The sequence below is a fragment of the Lepus europaeus genome, chromosome 2 (genome assembly GCF_033115175.1).
Source record: "Lepus europaeus isolate LE1 chromosome 2, mLepTim1.pri, whole genome shotgun sequence".
Taxonomy (NCBI): Eukaryota; Metazoa; Chordata; class Mammalia; order Lagomorpha; family Leporidae; genus Lepus; species Lepus europaeus.
In genome coordinates this window covers 95,947,201-95,971,608 of record NC_084828.1, presented here as the reverse complement: position 1 = coordinate 95,971,608, position 24,408 = coordinate 95,947,201, and the positions used below count along the sequence as shown (strand labels likewise).

Sequence of the window (24,408 nt, the reverse complement as noted above, 5' to 3'; positions counted from 1 at the left end):
TGTGCCAAGAACTTTATCAGGCTGTCTGATGAAAGTCTGCGGACCCCTTCTTGGGAGGGGGCTTGCTTACTGCCTACAGTGAAGCCACATAGGATTCCCAGGGAAATGAACTCTCTGGAAAACAGTTATCCCTAGCTTAAAAAACAAATCCGTGACGTGGGAGTGTGTGCCATGCCTCCGGTAAGCTCAGACCAGCGATCAGCATGGGCGATCCTATTTCTGCCAGTCCTAAGAAGTAGTACATGACCTGGAGTCCCACTGCTGACAGCGTCACAGGCATTGTTCCTACCTCTGCTTGGGTGACTACCTTCACAACTGAAGGAAATGCTAAATTTCACGTAGAGCTTAAAGAAGATAAAGATGTAGTACTTTCTTCTCCAAATTCATAGCCCTCTGAATTCTGTCCACAGATCCCTTGAAGGGTGGGGGACCCAGGTTAAGAACCCCACTCTCAGGGCCAGCACTGTGCCATAGCAGGTAAAGCTGCCACCTGCAGTGCCAGCATCCCATATGGGTCCCCATTTGAGTCCTGGCTGTTCCACTTCTGACCCAGCTTCCTGCTAATGAGCCTGGGAAAGCAGCAGAAGATGGCCCTAGTGTTAGGGCCCCTGCACCCAGGTGGGAGGCCCGGATGAAGATCCTGGCTCCCTCCTTCAGCCTGGCCCAGCCTTGGCTGTTGCAGCCATCTGGGGAGTGAACCAGCAGATGGTAGACCTCTTCCTCTCTCCCTCTCTGTCTGTAACTCTGCCTTTCACATAAAATAAATACATCTTTTTTAGAAAACAGACAAAAACAAGCCCTGCTTCTGAAGGTTAACCTCCCGGGGAGAGAAGGTACTCACTCCACTTATCTGGGCCCACGGAAGAGGAAATGAAGCGCCAGCCAACTCCATGCCCTCACATAGGGGGAGGTGGTAAGGACAGCAGTCAGGAGAGCGGAGAGGAGCCAGAATGTGGGCGTGCACAAACAGTTGGTCCCTCTGAGAAAGTCACGGAGAGTTTCTAGAAACCCATATTGGCTGTTGTTGACCACTGAGTCGGGGCCTTCTCATGCAAGCAGAGCACCCTGGAACTTCCTCTGTGCTCCATGGCACTGCCCAGAAAGCTCTGGTTTCAGAAATGGAAGTGACCCTTTCAACCCCAAAAGCTGTCCAGGTCTTAACACAATCCCAGAGAACAGGGGGGACTATGACCCAGCCCATATCAAATGGCTGCCACAGCCTGGTCAGCAAGACCATTTTGGTGCGTTTTCTCCTTCCCAGATTGAACTTTTTCCGAGATACCCCCGACTTCCGGGTGTTGGCCTGTGGAGGTGACGGGACGGTTGGCTGGATCCTGGATTGCATTGGTAAGAAGGGGCGGGCAAGGCCCTAGTACTGGTTTAAGGTCAGCAGAGGGAAATACACACAAGAGAGATGGGGCCGTGTCTTGGTCGTCATTGTCTTTGGCCAATGCTTGATTAAATATATGTTTTGGGTGGAAAAGGAGGAAGGAAGGGAGGGAGAAAGGGAGGGGGGAGACAGCTGGAAGGATTCCCCCAGATAGGGAGATAATTTCTTCATTTCAGGCCTTGCCTTAAAGACAGCCATCACAGCTGAGGTCCCGGCATGGCAGACCGGGACAACTTTGGTGGGGTGGGGGGTCAGGGCTGCACGCACAGCCCAGGGCAAGGCACCCCAGATGAACACCTGGGGCCTGTGTCCGGAGGGGCTGTCTGCAAAGCGCAGATCAGAGCCAGCAAGGAAAGGCCACACTGGCCCACATCTCTACATTGCAGTCAGAAGGGCAGCGGGCAGGCCCAAGCTGGGGAACCAGAGGAGGTCTGAGTCTCCGCCCAGCTCTGCCCAGGTCTGAGGTCCTGGGCCAGGTCACTCTTTTGCCAGTGATGAGAGAGATCCTGCGAGACGCTGGACTGGGGCCACACTGCAGCTCATACCCCCGAGGGCCGCTATGCACACTGCACCGCTGAGCAAAGGCCAGGGACGCTGCCAAGGGAGGAGCTGGGCAGCAGTGGGGCGGGCAGGGGAGTGGGAGGCGGCCCGGCTGCCTCCACCTTTCCTGTGCGCCTCTGCTCAGGCGCTGGGGGTGCAGCACGAACAAAGTCCCGTGCCCACAGAGCTTCCCATCTCGAGAGAGAAAAGAAGCATGGAGCAAAGGGCGAAGTGAGGCTGAGCGTGTCAGGGAGCAAGGGACAGGCAGCAGGGAACGGGCACAGCGAGCAGCGGTGTGCGGTGGGGTTGCAGGGCGGGACCGAGTGGGTGCAGGAGGGCTCACGGAGAACAGGACCTTTGCGTGGAGATGCCGAGGGTGGGTGAGCCGTGCTCTGTTCCTGAGAGAAAAGCAGTTCAGGCAGCAGGAACAGCAGATACAAAGGCCCTGGGGTGGCAGTGGGCAGGCTAGTGCGGCCAGAGCAGTGTGTAGGACAAAGCAGAGGAGATGGGGCCCAGGTCACAGACACGAAGGGCACTGTGGGGCGTGAGGCTCTCATTCTGGGAGTGTCCCAAGCATCGGCTGGTTTTGAGCAGATCAAGAGAAAGGAGCAGAGGCAGAAATCCAAGGGCGAGATGCCGGGGGCCTAGGCCACAGCAGAGATGGAAGAAGCCGGGAGAGGCAGCCAGATCCTGGCTGACTGCGGAAGGTGGCAGCCACCAGATCTGCTGGTACCCTCGGCTGAAAGAGGGAGTCCAGAGGGGGCCGGGACTGAAGGGGTGGGAGGCTGCGGCCTGGCCCCCTGCTGCCTGCTGCTCCCTCACCCCCACCAGGAGCTTGGGTTTCCATGGACACGGCCCTGCCAAGCCGCCCCCGCTCCCTGTTTGTGAGAGGAGGGAGGGCGGAGGCGCAGGTGCCGGGCTGCTGCTGGGGGATCGGCTGCTCGCCCAGCTCCCTCTCCATCCTGAGGGAGAAAGTGGACTTGGGTGGAAAGTTCTAGAAAGCTCATCTTCAGCGGACACAGGCGACAGAGCTCTCGAAGGGATGTGAGAGAGAAGAAATGGGCTTTCTTACATGTTAGTAGCCAAAAAAAAGGGAGGGGAGGCAAACCTGTGTGACGTGCTTATTCAGTCACTCAGGGCTCTCCCTTTGCTCTCTTCTGCCCGACAGCCAGGGCACCCTTCCCTGCATGCCAGTGGGTTACCAGTGGCCTCCCATTATTCTTAGGGTGGAGACCCTAAAACGCCCTTCAAGTGACCCAAAGACCCCCGATGGTCTAGCTGCTTCCCACCCTTCTGGCTTGTTTTGTGCCTTCATCCTCCTCCCTCTGGTCTCCAGTCACCTAACCCCAGTCTCAGGCCCTTGCATGCACTGGGCTTGCTTCCACCTCTGGGCCTTTGCACAAGCTGTTCCTCCTTTCTGCAACAGCTTCTACTTCAGGTCAGCTTCCTCAGAGAAGCCTTCCTTGATTCACCTGCCAGCCTCGGTCGCCTGACCATAGGGCTATCCTCCTTTCCCTTCTGATACAAATGCAACCTGATGCGTTTTCCATGCAATGACCTTGTTAGCATCAGTCTTTCCCACTCTGGGCGCCCAAGCCAGGAGCTGCAGCCCCTAACGTGGCCACTCGCACAGGGGTATACCACATGCAGTGGTATGGGAGCCTCAGTTCCCTCCCGGAGGCTGCAGTGCAACCAGGAAACAAATAGACACCCAAGAGCTCCATGAGGCCATCCCTGGTGCCAGGCAAATGCTGGAGAGGAGCCCAATCCAGGCTGGGCCCCCCAGAGGCAGCTCCTGACCTGAGCAGTGGAGCACTGCCCAGTGCTGGGAGCTGCAAACACTCCAGGATGGCTGACATTTGGGTGGCAGGCATGGAAGCAGGAGGCCAGCGAGCAAGACGTGCTAAGGGGAAACCGGCCCCACGGCACAAGGGAGCGCAGCGCACTGCCGGGAAGGTACCGTGGTCCCGAGACTGTCCTCCAGGGGGAATTGTGCAGAACACTTCGGGGGCTGGGACCGGAGGCTAGGGGAGTGGGCAAGGCTGCCACAGGCATCCCAATGGGGAGGGATCACAGCACGCCAAGGCATCGCCGTGGGGATAGACAGAGGAGACTGGAAATCTGTTAGGAAGTCACTCATGGAAGGTGGCATGTGGGTGGATGCAGGCTAGAGAGCCGGGGAAGCCTGGGCTACCTTACAGGTGTCTATGAGGAGGATCTCATGCTGAAACAGGGACCACAGAAGAGGGGACAAGGCCTTCCTGGCCAGGGGAATGGCAGGTGCATGGGCAGGAGGCATAGACTGGAATCGTGGGTTCTGAGGACAAGGAGAGAGGCCTCCACATTGCTCCAGTCTCCATCTTTATACCCTTCTGGTGGTGATTCGAGCCCTGGCTCGTGCTTGACCTTGGCCACTTCTGCCACAGGTCAGACAACCTGGGGAGAGCTCCCACCCTGCCAGATAGCCACAGCTTGAGCCTTGCCTGCTCCTTCCCTCACCTCTTCCAACCCCCAACTCATGTCGCTCACTTCCAGGGGCTCCATGCACACGGGGGTCCACGCAGCAGCCTCCTGGAGCCCAGTACGTGCCTGTACTTCCTCAGCCCTGCCAGCAGCTGCACCACATCTGGGTCCTATTGTGCTCTCGCCAACTGGCCTGAGGCACCTTCACAGTACTCAGGGAGAAAAGGGCAGGAATCCATGGAGCTGGTGGGACGGACCAACTGGTGTAGGTGCCAGCTAGCCTCTGGAGGTTCTGCTTGCTATTTTGTAACTTTTACATCTAAATGGCTTTAGGTGAGCATCCTCAGTTTTCCATATGCTCCACTATTCCCTAATGTCTCAGGCCCAGCTGTTTTACTAACCTATGCACCTGCTAGCCCCCGAAGAGAGGAGAATGGACTTGAGCCGCAGAGATCTGGCTTGGGAATAGCTTCCCCTTCCTAAGTGTCAGTCTCTTCATCTCCAAGGAGGAGGAGGATGCCTTGTCGGGCTGGTCTGAGGGTTAAAGGGATTAAGTGCTGGTTACCATTCAGGATTAAAACCACACAAATGAGCATTTTTGAGCTGCCACCCAAAGGGCAGAAATCAGATGACATTCAGGCGAACAGGTGACCGTTTCAAGGAGACAGGATCTTTCTCGATGTGAAGTTTACATTGACTTCTTTAGCTCTGTTGCTAGTGGTGAACACACTGCCGATGGAAGAGCTGACGTTAGAAGTAGGTGTTTTCCATCCTGGGAGGGAATCCTGGGGGAAAGGGCCTTGGGGAGGTTCAGGCATCGGACAGACCTGAGACTTCGAGGTAACGTGCACATCCTGCAGAATCACGTCAGTGGTTCTCTGTTCTTTCTGTGGGCTGCAGATAAGGCCAACTTTGTGAAGCACCCACCAGTGGCTGTCCTGCCCCTTGGAACTGGAAATGACCTTGCCCGGTGTCTCCGCTGGGGAGGAGGTGAGTCTCTGGCAAGTGGTGCTCCCCTGAGGACAAGCGTCCCGGCTTAGGGGTGCCGTACAGAGCTAGGCTGAGCTTTGCCTGTGTGCACTGCATTGCTGAGTAACATCATCTCTGCTGTCACACCCAAACTATGGCCCCTGCCCTGCCCTGCCCTCCATTCCATGCTGAGCCTGAAATACCCCCTCTTCTGTTCTCCAGGAGCCTGCCCCACCTTCTCTCTTCTTTTAAAAAAATTATTTTATTTATCTGAAAGAGTTACAGAGAGGCAGGGGCAGAGAGAGACGGAGAGAGATCTTCCATCCACTGGTTCACTCCCCAAATGGCTACAATGGCTGGAACTGGGCAAACCCAAAGCCAGGAGCCAGGAGCTTCTTCCAGGTCTCCTACATGGGTGAAGGAGTCCAAGGACTTGAGCCATTATGCTGCTTTCCCAGGCACATTAGCAGGAAGCTGGATTGGAAGTGGAGCAGCCGGGACTCAAACCGGCGCCCATATGGGATGCTGCGCTCCAGGCTGCAGCTTTAACCCACTGTGCCACAGCACCACTACCACCACCCCCATTCACTGTTACCCTGAAGCTGTCAGGGTGGGGTCTGCCTCACCCAGTGTAGGATGTTCTCAGCTTTAGGGTAAAGACCAAGCCTCGCTTGTCCCTTTCATGGTGCGCACCCCAATAGAGGTTCACATAGACAGGTGCTTTGGATCTGAAGGTCACCTGCCCCCAAAATTACTGATCATGTGAATTGGGGCTCAGCATGATAGAGATGCCGCACTCCCGGGTACTTAGGGACATCCAGATTATCCTAGACTCCCATGGCCACCGGCCCTTGTTTTGAAATTTCCCCTAAGGGGCAACAGAGGTAGTCAGCCTCCAGGGCCAGGGGCAGGCGCTAAGGAGAACTTTGCGAGCTGCGGTGGAGCCGGACCTGCTGCAGAGTGGAGAAATGCAGCTCAGTGCAGGATGCGGGCAGGTAGTGCAGAGGCAGAAGGGACTCCAGATGGGCGCTGATTCAGAGAGTAATGTGGAGGGCAGCGTTCAGAGAGGGGTTCGTGCTCGGTGGGCAGGGCCAGAGCCAGCAGGAGCCCACCCTAGGGCCCATCCTAAAATTCTGCCTACCATACGGTCCGGCTCCCCAACAGCACAGTCCTAGAACGGGCCTGCTGTGTCCATGCACAGCTCCCCAGCCATCCCGCCCAGCAAGTCTCCAGGGCTCACTTGAACCACATGGGTCTGCCTACAACCCGCACCCACCCTGCCCCGTCCCCGATACTCAGGCTTCCAAGTCACCTCAGCCTCTTTCTCACTGCTCCCTGCTGTCCTCCCCTGCTCCGTGGCTCTGGGAATGTGGGCATCTCCAGGCACAGGCACACGGGGGAGTCTGCAGTCCACAGGTGCCCGCTGGCCACCTGTGCGTGAGCAGCAGCAGAGCCTTGCTGCTCCGGTGGCGAACGCAGTGCCGTCCCCCACAGGCTACGAAGGGGGCAGCTTGACGAAGATCCTCAAGGACATCGAGCAGAGCCCCTTGGTGATGCTGGACCGCTGGCACCTCGAAGTCATCCCCAGAGAGGAGGTGGAGAACGGAGACCAGGTCCCGTACAGCATCATGAACAACTACTTCTCCATCGGCGTGGTGAGTGGGCCAGGGTCCCCTTTCTGCGTGGGAGAGAGATGCCAGGAAGGCTCCCGACCTTCCTGTGTCCCTAGGAGTCCCTCCTGTCCACCTGTCCTACCTGCCCCTGACCGTGACCTGGGCTTCCTCATATGTAGCCTAGGCCTGGCCCTGACCCTGACCTGGCCCACTGTACCCCTCCATCCCTTGATTATGGGGAAAATTGTTTTCCCTGTAATTTTAACTAACACAGGAAAAGAATGGAAAATGCCCAAATGTATTCACCCTTTGGAATGTGAGGCATTTGAAGCCAAGCCAAGAAACGTGGTCTGGAGGAGACGCTCATGGGAGCTTCAGCAGCTGGGGGTTCTGAGCCTCCGCGAAGCTGTGATCCCAGCTGGCCTTGCTGACCCAGTGCACAGAATTCCCTCCCTGTTGACCTCTGCCCCTGACCCCATGCCATGCTCTCCAAGGGCTTCATGAGCCCTGCGACGTTTCCTCCTGCTGACCTCAGGGCTGAGCACCCTGCTCCTCCCGCTCCGCCTAAGAGCCAAGGGGCTGGTTTGCTGTGCCTCATACCCTCCCCACCCCCAGTGCACACAGAGCACAAGGACCAGGCTCTGTTCCTCTCTTGTGCCCCAGCCTTTTGCACATCTCATGTGGCTCGATTCATTGGTTTCTCTGACCTCAGCATCTGGCCCACAGAGGACTCGATGTGGCCACTATTTCCCAGGCTGTCGGGAACAGGATGGGAGACGGGCGGCGGGATCAATCATTTCTGTAACTAGAGCTAGGGTTGAGGAGCGGGCTACACTAGAAGCTACTGAGCACCTACTGTGTTCTCTCCACTGTCCCCACGGCGACCCAGCAGCTGTCATTGTCCTCTGGGTCCAGACTGTGTGGCACCTGCCTTCCTGCCTGTGTCACCTTGGAACATGTGGTCATGGTTTTAAAGGAGGAGAGGGGGTGAAGGGGAAGTAATAGGCGGCTTTTATAGATAGCAGGTTTAAGGAAAGGGCTTATTTTTTTAATAAGAGGCCTAAAAGAAGGACCATGGGAGAGGAAAAGATTAAAAATAACAATAGCTTATATTTACAGAGGGATTTACACTTTTCCAGATTTACAGGTATTTCATTGATTCTTAGACTGTACTGAAGGGCGTTATTATCTCTGTCTTATGAGGGAAGAAACAGAGAGTCAGATTAAGGGATTTGCCTTTACCTTCGGACTCCGAATCCAGTGCTCTTCTTCTCCGACTAAAACAGGAGAGAGGGGCATTGCTGGGCCATGATTAGGTCCCAAGGGGAGAGAGGGAGGCCGTGTGCAGGTAACATGGGTGGGGTTCCTGTGCCCCAGTCTGGTTGATGCCTCATCTCCCACCCTCCACCAGGGTGGCATCTTTCCCTACTCCTCTTCCGGGTCACCCTCCAATGACCTCTGCAGACCCCTCCAAGGCCTCTGGACCAGCTGCTCAGCTCCACTTCCCCAGCAGGAGCCCCAGAGTCAGCGCTCAGCTCCTACAAGTCAGACGTGACTGACACAGCAGGTGTTTGGGGGAGCTTCTGGAGCGTGGGCTCCCCTTCATTACTATGGTAACCAGGGTACAACTTGTTAGCTTCTACCGGGTCCCCACAGCACAGCAGGCACAGTGTCCCTATTGGTAGATAGAGTTATTATTCTTTTGTGTTTTGTTAAGAAGGAACCATAGCTTGAAGAGCTACAGAAATAAGTGCAAGGCACTGAGTGGTGGCGCTGGAATCATCCGTGCTCAGCTCCAGAGCTGATGGCCTGTGGACTGGCCCACCACGTGGCCTCTGCACAGCCCCCTCCTTCCTCACGCTGCCAAACACAACACTATCGGCAGTGGGAGGTGGTCTCAAAATGCAGCGTGTGATGGCGCCCCAGCACCCCTTAGCAAAAACGCCAGTCCCACCCCCACAGTGGATTCTGATTCACCGTCTGACTCAGTGGGTCTGGGCCAGGCCTGGGAATTAGCATATTGAGCACACCCCTGCCATCATTCTGATTTGGAGGATCCTGACCAAGTCCCGAGGGAGTGAAGACAACCCCTAGAGTAGAGCATGGCTCTTTATGGCCACAGAAACCAGGAGTGAAAGAAGCAAAGGAGGGGAGGATAGAGCCATTCAGGCCAGAGCCCAGCAGCCCAATGGACTGAGCCGCCTGGGAACTCCTGGGTTACAGCCATGGCTGCCTTTGGAATCACAGCTCCAAATCTTCCCTTTCTTAACACACTCGGCTCTTGTAACAAAAGCAGCCCAGTGCCTCCCTGTCTGTCTCCAAACAGTGCCTCGTTCCCTCTCAGTATTGGCTGGCCCAGTCGATGAGCACACCAAAAAGGGAAAGACAACCTCCACCCAGCTACACAGCCAGGCCTGACCCCAAGAGTCAGGGCTGCTGGGCAGTGAGGTTTGAATTCATCTTTGCCAGGAAAAAGGGAAGGAAGGAACGAATGGAGGGAAGGAGGGAGGGAGGAGAGAGGAAGATGGGCTAGTGAGTTATCCCCCGAGGCAACCTGACAGCGGATTCTCCCATCACTCTCAGTGGCCCTGGACTGACTTTCAAAAATGCAATCTGTTCATCTTTCGAATCATGAAGACTTCACAGCCTGTGTCTTCTCCATGATTTTTGTCATAGGCTTTTAGCTTGTGCACACTTAGCATCACATTGTTGGGGAGTGATGAAGCAGAATTGGTTTTCTCTCACTGGTGCACTCTTAGCCTTCTCTCAGTAACATGTTTGCAGGGTTTGTGTGCTCATTCTTTAAAAGCTGGAAACAGAAATTCTTGAGAAAACAAGTAGCCAACACTCAGGCCTCTCAGAGACAGGGGCTGACATTTGCAGAAGGTCTTGCTCCCTATTTGACTTCCCCAACTTTGTAAGAGGAGAAGTAGGTATGTAAACCAACCCAGCTTTACTTCCATACGATGGTTAAATACGGTCGGACGTTGGCAAAGACAGCCTGCAAAGTCTTTGCCTCCTCGGAAGGACCTGGAATTTCTCATTGCTATCAGATGTCTGCTACCTTGCAGCTATAAAGTTGATGACAGTGCTCACTGCCATGGTGCTCCCGGGTGCTGCCAATTAGTGTTTGCCTTGGTGAGTTCACTCTGTTGGGTCCTTGGTACCAACAGAACCCATTAATAAATGGAGGGGTAAATGAAGCAGACACCCCTCGCCTATCCACCGAGCGACTGTGGTCTCATGGCTACTGCATCCCAAAAGTGAGGAGTTAAGGCAGTTGGCCTCATTGGTGCTCCTAACTGATGAGCTCCCCTGGCAAGAGATTTGAAACATAGTTGTCCAGGGCGCCACTTCCTGTGACTTGTCCAGCTTCCTCCTGCCTGCCCTTTATTTTTGGATTAGAAGTGTCAGGATGACCAGGTATCGGTGACAGGAAGTTTGCGGCTGGCTACAAAATAATGCCTGGGGTATGTGTAACTCTGAACCTCACAGGCTGCGCTTTTGCTGAGCGTGAACAGAACGGGTGGACAGCTAATCCCTTGAGTCAATGAGATCTATTTCTGATGCTAGGGTGGCCCAGGGGCCCTGTAGAGGTCACAGTCATCACACTGACCCACACGCCATTTCCCACCCCGCAGACCAAAGGTAGAGTTTGCTAGGCAAGTTCTTCCCAATGAGAAGCCTCTTAGCACTAAGGAGTCTGTTAACAAAGCATCATTCTCCCAGAAAATTTTGGGGTTCTCTCAACCTTGGGTTCTTGTCTGTGACCTGAGAACCATGAGGGTCCCAGGATGATGGGATTTCTGAGCAGTGACCTGAACACGGAGTCTACACTCCTTTCCATTCCCCAGGCTGCCACAGTTTTTTTTAGAACCATCCAAATTTCAAGTAATCGATCCCATTGTCTCCTTATCTCTATAGGCTGCCAAAGTAACTTGGCGTTATGTTGTCCAATTTGGTAGCCAGGAGCCAATTGTATGCTTGCAATCACACTTGTCTAAATTGAGATATGCTGTCCGTAAAGTATAAAATATCCACCAACTATCAAAAAAAATTGATGAAAAATGATTCAGGTGATATAAGTCAGTTTTATCTTGACTGCATGTTACATGATAGCATTTGGGGCATACTGCGTTAATTAAAAGATACTATTAAAGTGAATTGCATCCGTTTCTTTTTGTCTTTTTTTAACATGGCAACTGAAGAGTTAAGTTACAGCTGTGGCTTACTCTGTATCTGTATCGGATAGCACTGGCCTAGACAATCCCAATATCTTGGAGTCCAAAAGGCTGCTGCTTAGAATTGAGAGAGCCCCAGAATTCTTTGTCCCACCATGAGCTTGGAGTCATCATGCAGGAAGGAGCAGCCCAATGCCCGTACCTCTCATCCTCTCCTCTGCACCCAATGGACCTCATGGAAAAGACCCCCGAGAAGCGGGACCATGAGAAAGGCTCTCCTCACTTCCATGGGTTTGCAGTCCCTGGCGCCCTCCTTCAGAACACGTTGCATTTGGCTGTAGTGGCCATCAAGAAGGGGTTTGGGCCATTGTGCCTCTGACTCCCAAAATATAAATGAAATCACTGCCACTTTTAAACATGCACAGGGCAGTGCTTGCCACGGAGAAGCTCGGGAGAGTGAAGGGGGCCTTGACTGGCTTTTCAGGTGAAAAAACAAGGCCAGGGTCTCTGTCATCATCTCCTTTTTGAGACTTAGAGCAAAGGTGCTGCCAAGTCTCCTTGTGACTTTTGAGGTTTACAAGGAATTCCATTGTCAAAAGAGGAGCCCCCTCCTTGACTAAGAGCGATCTAAAGGCTGGTCTCTGTGGAAAGGAGCTTTGCAAAACCCAGTTAGGGAAAACCAAGGACAGTCAGAACTTGACAGAGGGAAGAGGCCTGTGTGCATATCCCAGAGAATTAAAAACCAGGAGCCAGTGACAGCAGTACTGGGCCGGGGGGTGGGGGTGGGGGGGCAGTGAGGTGTCAGCCGTTGCAAGCAACATGGGATTGCTTTTTTCTTTTTCTTTCTTTTTCTGACAGAAGAAAATTAGTGCTTCAAAGAAGCTCACATAGATGGAATGTTTTCTTGAATTCTAGAGAAGCCTTTGATAAATGTCACATGAATCGTACTGCGAGTGTTGACCAAAACTGTTCAGATAGAGGGAGACAGGCACAGTCTGGGAGTGTGAGAAGCAGAGACGCCATACAGGCTGCATAGGGTCAGGTTGGAAGTAGCGGGTCACACACTTCTCCCGACCCTGCATCTATAGGGAGTCCAGCTCTGTTTTTTTTTTTTCTACTTTACTTTATTTATTTATTTGAAAGGCAGAGTTACAGAAATGGAGAGGTAGAGAAAAGAGAGAGAGAGAGAGAGAGAGAGAGAATCATCCATCTGCTGGTTCACTCCCCAAATGGCAGCAATGGCCAGGAGCCAGGAGTTTCTTCTGGGTCTCCTATGTGGGTGCAAGGGCCGAAGCACTTGGGCCATCTTCCACCACTTTCCCAGGCACATTAGCAGGGAGCTGGATCAGAAGTGGAACGGCCAGGACAGCTATATGGGACACGAGTGCTGCAGGTGACAGCTTTACCCGCTACACCACAGCACCAGCCCCAACATTCAACTCTTTTTTTTTTTTTTAATTTTTTTTATTTTTGACAGGCAGAGTGGACAGTGAGAGACAGAGACAGAGAGAAAGGTCTTCCTTTTGCCGTTGGTTCACCCTCCAATGGCCGCCGCGGTAGCGCGCTGCGGCCGGCGCACCGCGCTGATCCGATGGCAGGAGCCAGGTGCTTCTCCTGGTCTCCCATGGGGTGCAGGGCCCAAGGGCTTGGGCCATCCTCCACTGCACTCCTGGGCCACAGCAGAGAGCTGGCCTGGAAGAGGGGCAACCGGGACAGGATCGGTGCCCCGACCGGGACTAGAACCCGGTGTGCCGGCGCCGCTAGGCGGAGGATTAGCCTATTGAGCCGCGGCGCCGGCCAACATTCAACTCTTGATGTGTCCTAAACTAGAAAAGAATAACTAGCTAAAGTGGAACTGTTAAACTCCCAAGACATTTCAGCAAAGAATGTTTGCCAACCACAAACTTGTGCTGCCCCCTTGGCAAAGGGGAACAGCTGACTGGGCTTACTCCTGTGCCAAGTGCAGCTCACTGTGCACAGTGTGTGCTCAGGGAGCACCTACACCAAACTGCATCTCCTTGTGGAACAAAAGTTATTTTTCAGAAATGTTTCTTTTGCAGAGTTTCCTTACTCGGAAATGGAATTAACAGGCATTAGCTGAAAATCTGCCTTAATGCAATTTCAGCGATCTTTTAGCCACATATTCCTGAAAATTGGTTTCTGTTTTGTTGTTGTTGTTGTTGAATAAATGGAAATCAGTGCCCCCTGTTTTTGGGCCACCTCCATCTCCATCCCAACCAGCCTGTCCATGAAGCCAGGTGCCTGCACCCACAGGGCTAGTAAGGTGCCCAGGCGGTGAAGGGCATTACATGTTGTTCTGCTGGGAGACAGATCCATTCACAAGGGTGGAAGTCGGACGAGGAAAGATGAGTTCGGTCCTAGGGCTGATGCTCAGGATTGGTTCTGGAGCTGGACGTGGCTCCATCAGCATTTGACGTCTAGTACCAACCATGGGAACATGTGAGTTGGCCCAGTACGGAGAGCATGGACTGCAGCTAGGACTCAGGGCTAAGCAGTGCTGGTCAGAGAATGGACAGCCCCAAAGCATGATGTCATGAGAGCCATCCTAACCATGAGTTCTGAAGAGCAGGTGACCAATGGTGCCACAAGGGGATGGGCCCATTAGACATCTAGGAGGCTATTGTGTGTAGGAATGGCCCTTTTGCTGGTCTTGCAGAGAGATCTTTGGCTAGAGTGATGAAGAAGCAGAAGCTTCTTTCTTCTTACTCAAAGTTTCCCAACACATTTTAATTTGCAGACCACTTATCTAGAGCTCTCAAGGACTAACAGCCATGTAAATTCTGTGACATGCCCAGTGAACTTCCATTCTGGGCAGCCCTTCTGTACTGCAGCAGAAGTTCCAATTACACATCCTTAAAGGCTGCCTTGGTCAATTGACTTTTTTATGATCTATGAAGTATGTTATCCAATGCCACTAATTTCCCCTGACACGGGTAAGCAAGAGTGAATATGTAGTAGCATTTACCAATGTCAGATCTATGGTTTTGACAGTGCGAGATGGTTTTATTAAGCTGCTATCCTTGCAGAAAGCTAGTGAAAGGGACATAGGAACACTGTGCTTTACTCTTTGTGAGTAAATTATTCCCAAGTAAAAAGTGAGTTTTTAAAGAACTAATACATCAAGGTATTTCCAAACACTCAAACTCAGTCCCACGCATGCACCTCTGCTGTCTTATTGCTCCTAGACGCTCATTCTCACCTGTGGGTTGAAGACTGAGTGACAATTGTGATGGTTCCAGAGAAACCAGGAGAGGTTCCAGGAATCTGGGTGGCACTGGCTCATACCCTTGGGTGTGGTATTTCAAAGCAGTGTCAAGTTTGGGGGATTCATCTTAACTGTTAAAATGACCATATTGGCCGGCGCCGTGGCTCAACAGGCTAATCCTCCGCCTTGCGGCGCCAGCACACCAGGTTCTAGTCCTGGTCGGGGCACCGGATTCTGTCCCAGTTGCCCCTCTTCCAGGCCAGCTCTCTCCTGTGGCCAGGAAGTGCAGTGGAGGATGGCCCAAGTGCTTGGGCCCTGCACCCCACGGGAGACCAGGAGAAGCACCTGGCTCCTGCCTTTGGATCAGTGTGGTGCGCTGGCCGCAGTGCACTGGCCACAGCGCCATTGGAGGATGAACCAACAGCAAAGGAAGACCTTTCTCTCTGTCTCTCTCTCTCTCACTGTCCATTCTGCTTGTCAAAAATAAAAATAAAAATAAATGACCATATTAAGTTTTAAAGTGAATATATAGATAGTATTAAGTGTTAAAGAGACTATATAAATATTATCAAGTGCCTGGTAATAACAATAGACAGAACTAAAAAGGAGGAATGTCTAACATGGGAAGCAGTCCACGTAGCAGATAACTACTTTAAGTAACACTCTGACCTCAGAATCAGCCCTTAAGGTATTCAGATGTGACTGAAAAGCCCATGAGAGCAATGAAGGCATGGAAAGCCAAGACACTGTGGCAAAAATATCCTACATAAAGGATCTCTGTGAATGAGACCCCAGTGGAAAGAAGGGGCCATCAAAGAAGGAGGGACTTTTCTCTGAAGAGAGGAGAGAACTTCTACTTTGCTTATGGCCTTGTCTAAGTACTAACAGAGTTTGTGGTCACAAAAGGTTTCCATAGCCTTGGCAGCTCATGGCAAGAGCCTTTGGTGATCACTGACATCATAAATAAGAGTGTTAATTGTTAAATTAACAATGGAAGTCACTGTGCACTTACTCCCCATGTAGGACCTCTGTCCTTAATGTGTTGTACTATGAGAATTAACTGCAAAACTTGTTCTCAAACTATATTCTATATGTTGTGTGTGTGGGGGGGGGTGCAAACTGTTGAAATCTTACTTAATATACAGTTGGTCTTCTGTATATAGAGTTAATTAAAAATGAATCTTAAAGAATGGGATGGGAGATGGAGTGGGGGAGGGAGGGTAGGTATTGAAGTGGGGGGAACTACTATATTCCTAAAGTTGTACCTATGAAAATTGTATCCACTAAATAAAAGCTTTAAAAAAATGTAGGGGATTCAGTGAAGGGGTATGTGGGTCCCTCCCCCCAACATTGCACTGATCATGGCTTCTAACCCAACATCTGCTGTTGTCTCTTTCGTTTTCAGGATGCTTCCATTGCTCACAGATTCCACGTGATGAGAGAGAAACACCCTGAAAAATTCAACAGCAGGTAAGAGAGCTGCAGACCCAGCTGCTCTGCAGCCCGGAACAGCATGGCGGGCCACACTGTGGCTTCCCACGTGCTCTCAGGGAAACGTTCCTGGGACTGCATTTTCCTGCTCTGTTGCCAGAAGGAGGGTTTCCAATTCCAAGAAGAAAAAAAAAAAAAAAAAGTCAGAAACCTGCTGCAGCCTGGGCCATCTGTCCCCTCCCAGAGGCTCTGTACAGAGGGAGGGATGTGGGGACCCAGGCAGGAGCAGGGTCGTGGAGCACCCACTTTTGAGGAGGAGTGTGCTCTTGGCTAACTCAACCCCTTCTGGGCCCCCTGCTTTCTGGAAATGAACAGCTCCTTTACCCCCTAGGTCCCGAGATTCATTTTGGTAGGGATAGGGAGCATGGGAGGGGCTCCGTTTGTTTCCGCTCGGGGGCTTGGACAGGGGGTCAGAAGGGTGTTCCCTGTGCCTTCCCCAACAGCAGAGGGCAGCAGTGGAGAGGCCCAGGCAAAGGCAGGGGCTCCGGAGCCCACCAAGTCCTAACCTCAGTCTGGACGCCCTGTGTGAAGTCTGGGTGTTTGGCTGGAAAGTGAAAGGAAAAAGAAAAGCAGGTCATTTGCAAATGAAACCAAATCCTTTGTATACCTTAGAAAGGGAGCTGTGACCAGCTTAGAGTTACCTCTAGGATCGGTTCTTCCTTCTTTCTTCTTTTCCTTCTCATTGTCAAATTTCTATCCTTGTGGTTTCCTCTTTGACTATTTCAAGATGACCGCTGGAGCCCACCTTCAATTCAGGCAGGTAGGAGGAGGCTGGCTAAGAATTTGGACTTGGGCTTTGATCCTGATGAGATTGATGTTTACTTAGCCCACAGAATTCCCAGTAAAGCAGAGGTTGGAGTTACAGAAGACACGTATCTAAGGCACAGCTCCCTCAAAGAGCTTTGCCATCTCCAGTCCCATTCTTTACCTTGACCCATAACCTAGGAGGTTAACTCAGAATAATAAAGTATTTTTAGGGAACAGCAACCGAGCCTAATGAAGCTACTTCAGCCTCAGGAAAATGATCTGTGCAATCTGTTCGCAGCTGAGCTCACCTTAATAGAATGTGCGTCTGTCACAGCTCATTCCTGTGATCGTACGCTCACTACACACTAAGAACAGGTGTACTTCCAGCCCCTACCGCAACCGTCACAAGTTTACAGCTTAACCGATTGTCCTCTCACAGTCCCGTTTACCCAATCGCTTTAAGAAATACTCCTCTTCCCCCACTCCACTTCCCCATTCCTTTTGTCTTAGAGGTGCCCTCACAGATACTCACGCACACGTGCCTCTGAAGATGCCATATGCCTGGAAGACCCATGGCAGTTCTGTCCATTCATTCAACAGTATCATTTGAAAACATCCCAGACATTGTTCCATATATATGGGGCTCACAGCCCAGTGGTGCAAACAGGCTGGAAAGCAGATGTGCATGATGGTTTCTGTTGGGTGATAGAAAGAGAGGTAACCTACAGGAACACAAAGCAAAGGCCTAGAACCTGGTGTGAAAGGCTTTCCAACAACAGAGACGCCCAAACCAAGACACAGAGAATAAGTCTATATTTTCCAGGTCGACAAAATGAGAAAGGCAACCCAGGGAGAAATAACCAGAAATGTACAAAAATGATACAAAGGAGTAAGAATACAGTATGCTAGAGAAAGAGCAAGCCATTCCATGTGGTTAGTTGTATGATGTCTTGTGGGGAACAAGCAAAATCTCTAGGATTTGTAGAGAGCAAGCAAATAGAGGAAGAGAGAAATTCCTCCACATTCCAGAAATGAACAAGTCAGCACATGACATCAATAGAGAAATCATCAATCATCTATATGATTAAGTACACTTAGAAAGATGCATCTGCCAACAAAATTGTAGTGTGAATTTCAATGCAAAATTGAAACAAACTCACTGTGATCTGTATTACTGGTTTTTCTTCCCATTTCCCAGATCCCATTAACAAGACTACTTTTGAGGTTAGTTATTTTTTTAAGATTTATTTATTTATTTATTTGAAAGGCAATGCTACAGAGAGGCAGAGGTACAAAGAGAGAGAGAGAGAGAGAGTCTTCCTTCTGCTGGTTCACTCCCCAGATGGCTGCAACAGCCAGAACTGAGCCGATCCGAAGCCGGGAGCTTCTTCTGGGTCTCCCACATGGGTGCAGGGATCCAAGCACTTGGGCCATCTTCTGCTTTCCCAGGCCATAGCAGAGAGCTGGACCTGAAATGGAGCAGCGGGGACTCAAACTGGCACCCATATGAGATGCCGGCATTACAGGTGGCGGCTTTACCCCGCTATGCCACTGCGGCCCTTGAGGTCAGTTTTGCACCTCACCCTTGCTAGGTAGTTTGGTCACTTGGCATGACAGGGCACATGGATTTGCATGTAAAATGATGTGCTCAATGCATATGCTTGCCTAATAAGTGAAAACACAGGGGTGGGGCCGGTGCTGTGGCGCAGCGGGTTAATGCCGTGGCCTGAAGCGCCAGCAATCCCATATGGGCGCCGGTTCTAGTCCCGGCTACTCCTCTTCCCATCCAGCTCTCTGCTGTGGCCTGGGATAGCAGTGGAAAATGGCCCAAGTCCTTGGGCCCCTGCACCCACGTGGGAGACCGGAGGAAGCTCCTGGCTCCTGGCTTCGGATCAGCTCAGCTCCAGCCGTTTTGGCCATCTGGGGAGTGAACCAGCAAATGGAAGACCTCTCTCTCTGTCTCTACCTCTGTCTGTAACTTTGACTTTCAAATAAATAAATTAAAAAGAAAGAAAGAAAGAAAGAAAGAAAGAAAAGAAAGAAAGAAAGAAAGAAAACATAGGGGTATCACCCACTGAAAACCATGGGTCCACTTCCCAGCGAGTTCCAACAAGTGCACCAGAAGGAGCTGACACACAAAGTAATTTATTTGCAGCAAGTGAGGAGGTCACAGGGAGTAAATTCCAAAGCTGTGCCTCTCCAAGCAGGAGAGATGGGTATCTTTTCTGTCAGGGGGAAATGAATATGTAGGAGGGGACGTTCTTGTCATCATAAGTAGGGTGGGCATCAGTCCACACAGAAGCAACTCAGAAACATGCTGTAACATAGGTTGGATGTTATGGTAATGGTTAAGCTCCTCCTGGGGCGGAGAGCGTAGTGTGAACATGAAGCAGAGGGTGATATTTAGGTACTTTTTGCTCCATCTGTGAAGGCATTGCTCTTGCAACAGAGTCTGGACCAGTTCAGCAGGACTGGGGATTGCATCTGTCCCCGGAATGTGACAGAAAACCTGAAAGACAACTTTGGAGAACAGCAGGTGCTTTTAGGGTCTTGAAATAGAAATGAGTCACAATGAAGACGTTGGAGCTGTTCAAGTTAGCCAGCAGCAGAGGGACAGAGGCAGCCCCTGCTTCCTAAGATTGCCAAGCTTGAGGATGCAAATTGAGAACTTTGGGGTCCATGCCACTTCTACCCTGCCTGCCTGCCTATATCCCAAACACTCAGAAGTGCCCAGTTTGGCCACGGAGAGGCAGTCAAGCAGCCGTTTTCTTCAAGCTTCCTTATTTAGCATTGGAGATGGTTTTAAATAGGCAGGTGGTTGTTGCCATGGTTACCCCATTACACCAGCGGCTAAACTTAGGAGGGGCCACAAGGGATAGGAAGAAAGCTTGATACCCAGGATTTGGGCATGTAAACGATATTATCAAACAGAGCTTTGCTTTACTCCACCGCACTCAGGTTCTCCAAAGCACAGTCCCTGCTTGGCTGGAAGCCTCCGTCATTCCCGGCTGGGACTTGGCCCACAGGGGTAACCTCGAGGTTAAGTCCAGGGAGTTGTAATTGTTTTGTTTTGTTTTCAACAAAGACCAGTGACTAGGCAGGGCTGGAACCCAGGTCTTTGGCATTGCTGACTGAGTTTCCTGGGCTACTCCAACTAAGATCTTAGCCCCCGGGGTCCCAAGGCTGCAAGAGTTCTGCAACACCTTGAAAGGAGACCTAAGATGTTAGAGGAAGTGTTCTGGAGAGCAAGTCCATAACCCTCATAACTCCCGAACGGTTAAAGGCGTCAGTGCTGAGGCCATCACATTATGACTCCACTGCTGGGGTTCCAGGAAATTCTTTCTCCCGGGGCCTCTCTACCAAGGTTACTGCAGGGAAGGTGGTCGGGTGACAGGCCTCTAAGTGACATCCTGGCTGCCAGGCCCAGGCAGGCAGGATGTGAGCCATGTGCACCAGGCGAAAGGGAATGGCCACCGGGGACAGAGCTGGGGCTGCTTCTGATCCCTTCTACTTCCCAGTCATCGGGAGACTGATTACTAATTGCTAACTTAGGAGAGTAATGAAAATTGTCATCTCATTGTTGGCATAAAGGACAGAAGAGACATTTACTCAACTGAGGTTTTTACTTGTGTTAGAAAGTAGTTTAGAATAAAGGGTAAAAAAGTTACGTTCCCTGCCTTCACGGAAATCCTTGTCTAGCAGAGAAGGGAGAATGATCCCCACATACTGTTTACAAGATTATTTTAAATACAAGGAGATTACATTTAATAGGTCATATAGTACACAAGAAGCTGTGTAGTATATAGAAACTAATTACTGGTCATATCCCCAAATCACTGGATTGTAAAAATAGGGTTATAAAAGAACCAAGGTAACCAAACTAAAGACTGTTACCAATTTTCAGCTCCTATGAGACACCAAGTGGTAAACTAGTTCCTTTAAACACATTAAATTCTTTTAATCCCAAAGCAACCCGACAAGGTAAATATTAGCATTTCCATTTTACAGGTAAAGGAACTGAGGTTGGGAGAAATTAAGTCACCTAACCAAGGTTACACATTTTTTTTTCAGCAGTGGGCTTATTTGGTTCTGACCCAGCACTTAACTCCAGAACTCAAGCTCTGTTTGCTGCACCTGCTGTCTCCCATGGATCTCCTTCAGCATACACCTACTGTATACCATATACCCTCAGTGGTTCCTAATACATGGCCTCGCTCAGTGCTCACAATAACATGCAAAGCTAAATGCTACTGGCGCATTTTGGAGAGGGACAAACCGAGGCTAGGGATGATGGAGCTATCATCAACTTTTGGGCTGTCTCTGTGGAAAAATGCCTGCCAGGTTCCAAAGGAGAGAATCACAGATCCATGACCCTCTCCTGCCCTGTACAGGCTGAGTCCTCTCCCGTCTTGATGCCGTCAGCAGGAGCAGGACTGGCTGCATGTTCAAGAATTATTAGGAATTTCAACTCAGTAAGAAAGCATTAAACTCAACACAGAGCCCTCCGGGGCATGGGGCCCTGGCCAGGAGAGGGGAATTAATAAAAAGCAAACACATGTCCCAGGGCTCACAGAGTGGGGAGTTTGCAACAAAGACAAAAGAATGGGGTGGGGTGGGGGGACAGAGGGTTTCATGGAGGAAAGAGGAGAGGGATTATCAGTCTCCCAGCACCAGCAGAGGGGCCAAGATGCCATTAGTCTTCCAGATAGCGAGAACAGTCCCCTGGGAAGTTTCCTGATCAGACCTCCATAGAGGGCTTTGTCCATGTGGAATCTACACATAAAAGCTACCTAATTCCAATGTCACCGTCATGGAGTGCCCTGCAAGAGAAGTCTAGCGATGGATTTGTTCAGTGCTGGTCAGAAACTCAGAGCACTTGAGGAATGTGTCATTCCAAACCTGTTGAGTGTCATCCACTTGAATGTGTCCCCTCAGCAGTTGAGGCTGGGGTGAGTTATTTCCTGTTAGGCCCTTCAAAGGGACCGCAGCAGTGCTGTGCTCCTCTCAGAGGCTGGCCACCTTTCCCAAACAGGCCCTGAGTGTTAGCTTTCCTGGAACCCAGCCATAGAGTAGCTGGTAAGGGGTTCCCCAGGAGCCCTAATGTAGCTTGAGTCCTTAAGAGGTTGGAAATATATCTCACAAATAACCAAGCCCTTACTAGATATTTATAGAAGGAGACAGCAGGGTATAAACCAAGCTGGCATCAGAACTTGGCTCTGCCACTTACTAGCTGTGTGACCTTGGGCAAGATAATCTTTTTAATCCTTTGCTTCCTCCCTTGAAAACCTTGCATGGTTGCTGCAAGTATCTGATGAGGTAATATGGAAGTTCACAGCACGTAGTAGGTTCTCAATAAACATTTGTGGCAGAATATCACCGGGTGACAAGCATGAGGAAAGCATTATCTTAAATTACTGATAAAGCACTGCTAATAAAGGCTATTTTGATAGAGTGGCAAGTTAGATTGGAGTCTCACAGGGTCTTTGCCACTCTGAAGTGGCCCTTAAACAGAAGAATTGGAGGACAGTGAAAACACAGGGAGAACCCTGTGGTGAATCAGTCCAAGGTGGCACCAATTAGCCAGGGTTGGGTTGGGCTCTACAGGACTGGAGCTGTGGACGAAGTTCCCTCTGCTGGCTCCACAAGGGTCCAACAGACAGGATCTGGGGGTCTGGATTCCAGGGATTCTAAGACCAAATGTCAAGCCCACACCAGAGGCAGGATCCAGGGAATGGGGCACCAGACCCCAATGGAAGTGGTGTCAGGAGGAGCAGGAGGCAGTTAGGAAGAGAGAGTTGCAGGACAGGTGCCACATGCCTGGAAACACTTATGGCTTACTGGCTGGAGCCATGGAGTACAGAGCTGATGGGCAGGAGGGACCTGGGCTGTCAGCTGCTGGAGCTGTGCCAACCCTTCCACCATGCTGCTTGCTCTCCCCTCCCTCCCTCAACTCCCACCTGCCGTACTCCCAACCTTAAATGAACACAGAGATGTTCTGTAGGAGGCCCAGTAGAAACCAGCAAAGCTCAAGTCACACAGCTCTGAAAACGAAAGGGCCTTCTCTCTTGAATCCCTATGGTGTAGTCCATAGCTTCAACCACAAAATATTTTTCTTCTTTTAGCTAAAAGTGAAAGCATCTAAATTATTCTTTCCAGGAGGCCTGTGAGGTAGGCCCATCTTCAGCCTAGGTGACTTGACTTTTCAAAGCATAAAGGTACAACAGCACCAAATACAACATGCTTAAAAAAAAAAAAAAGTCTTGCCACTGGCGTGCCCTAAGCTAGGCTTTGTCACTCATTGAAGAATCAGCACCCAAAAGAGACCTGCAGGGTCCAAACTCTGCACCTGTTTCCCTCAATATATCAAACAGATTTTTTTTTCAAATATTTGCGATTCAGAAAAGCCCTAGATGAAGCGAACTGTGGCATTTTCTGCTTTTATTCTTCTTGCTGTAGGTACTTATAAAGGAAATGCAAACCTTATGCTTCCTGTTCAAGGACCTTGGACTCGTCAAGTCAGTTCTGACAAAGCAACTTACTTTGAATGTTGTGTGCAGACCCACAAAAATGTTTATCCCAGGCTCTCCCCACCCCTCCTTGGGAGATACACAGAGAGTAAATGAATGAAACATGGGTTCATGTTTTCTGCACCAGGCGCTCCTTGTTACGTAACTGCAGAAGTCCAGTGTTGTTTTTGGCTGCATTATTTGTTTACAGTCAGCCCTTGATTGTTTGCAGAAACCAGGGAGCAGCCACATGGGTCATCTGAAGCTGTGAATGATCAAAGATTTTAGGAGGCTGTTCTTAGTATTTGTGAGTGGTTCTCTCTGCCCTGGCATTCACACTATCTTAAATAATATGATGAAATCACATTGACTCAGAACAGTTCTTCCTTCTCCTCCTGGCTGCCCAGTACAAGTGGGGACAAATAGGACAGCCTCTCAGACCGCTCCCCAGGAGAGACAGCGGGACCTCCAGGCTCCCCACAAAAGTGCCCGTTGGCCTGTTCCTCGCTGCAGCCTACCAGTCCTTTTCTTCCAGCCTCTGCCAGCCTAGACTAGAGAGGGTATTACGCCCACCAACAGAGTGGAATCAGTTCGTGATGATATCAGAAGGAACTTGAAAGCAAGCGATGTTTTTTAAGACTTTAGGCCAACTAATCCAAAAGTTATCCGTATTTATTTATTGATAGCTGGATTTCCAGAAATATTTTCATCAAAGAGCTCAAGATGTAGTATGTAATCAAGTTCAAAGGGTTAAGGTTAGCACGATAACCTCATGGAAGGAAATCAAAGTATACAAATGCGTAGTCAGGTAGGGACTGGCTGGGTTCAGAAGTGGGTGTTGGCAGCCTGGAGGCCTTCCAGGAGGAGAGGTCGAGAAGGTACTAGGACTTTAAAACGTGTCTTACAGACCGGCGCCATGGCTCACTTGGCTAATCCTCCACCTGTGGCGCCGGCACCCCGGGTTCTAGTCCCGGTCGGGGTGCGGGATTCTGTCCCGGTTGCTCCTCTTCCAGTCCAGCTCTCTGCTGTGGCCCGGGAGTGCAGTGGAGGATGGCCCAAGTCCTTGGGCCCTGCACCCGCATGGGAGACCAGGAGAAGCACCTGGCTCCTGGCTTCAGATCGGCACAGCGCACTGGCCATAGCCACCATTTAGGGGGTGAACCAACGGAAAAGGAAGACCTTTCTCTCTGTCTCTCTCACTAACTCTGCCTATAAAATAGACAAACAAACAAAAACAAACGTGTCTTACAAGGAAAGGCTGAGTCCGAGAGTGTTCCACCCG

The 24,408-nt window shown here is 51.0% G+C and overlaps 1 protein-coding gene across 10 annotated transcripts in view; it reads left to right on the top strand.

Moving 5' to 3' along the window:
* DGKG (diacylglycerol kinase gamma) overlaps positions 1–24,408 on the top strand; it is a 214,507-nt gene that overhangs the window by 109,198 nt on the left and 80,901 nt on the right. For all 10 annotated transcript variants that reach the window (XM_062211092.1, XM_062211135.1, XM_062211144.1 and 7 more), the window contains 4 exons: positions 1,262–1,347; positions 5,294–5,383; positions 6,857–7,017; positions 15,788–15,852. In XM_062211092.1, coding sequence (XP_062067076.1) covers positions 1,262–1,347; positions 5,294–5,383; positions 6,857–7,017; positions 15,788–15,852 — 402 coding nt within the window. The remainder of the gene's footprint in view (positions 1–1,261; positions 1,348–5,293; positions 5,384–6,856; positions 7,018–15,787; positions 15,853–24,408) is intronic.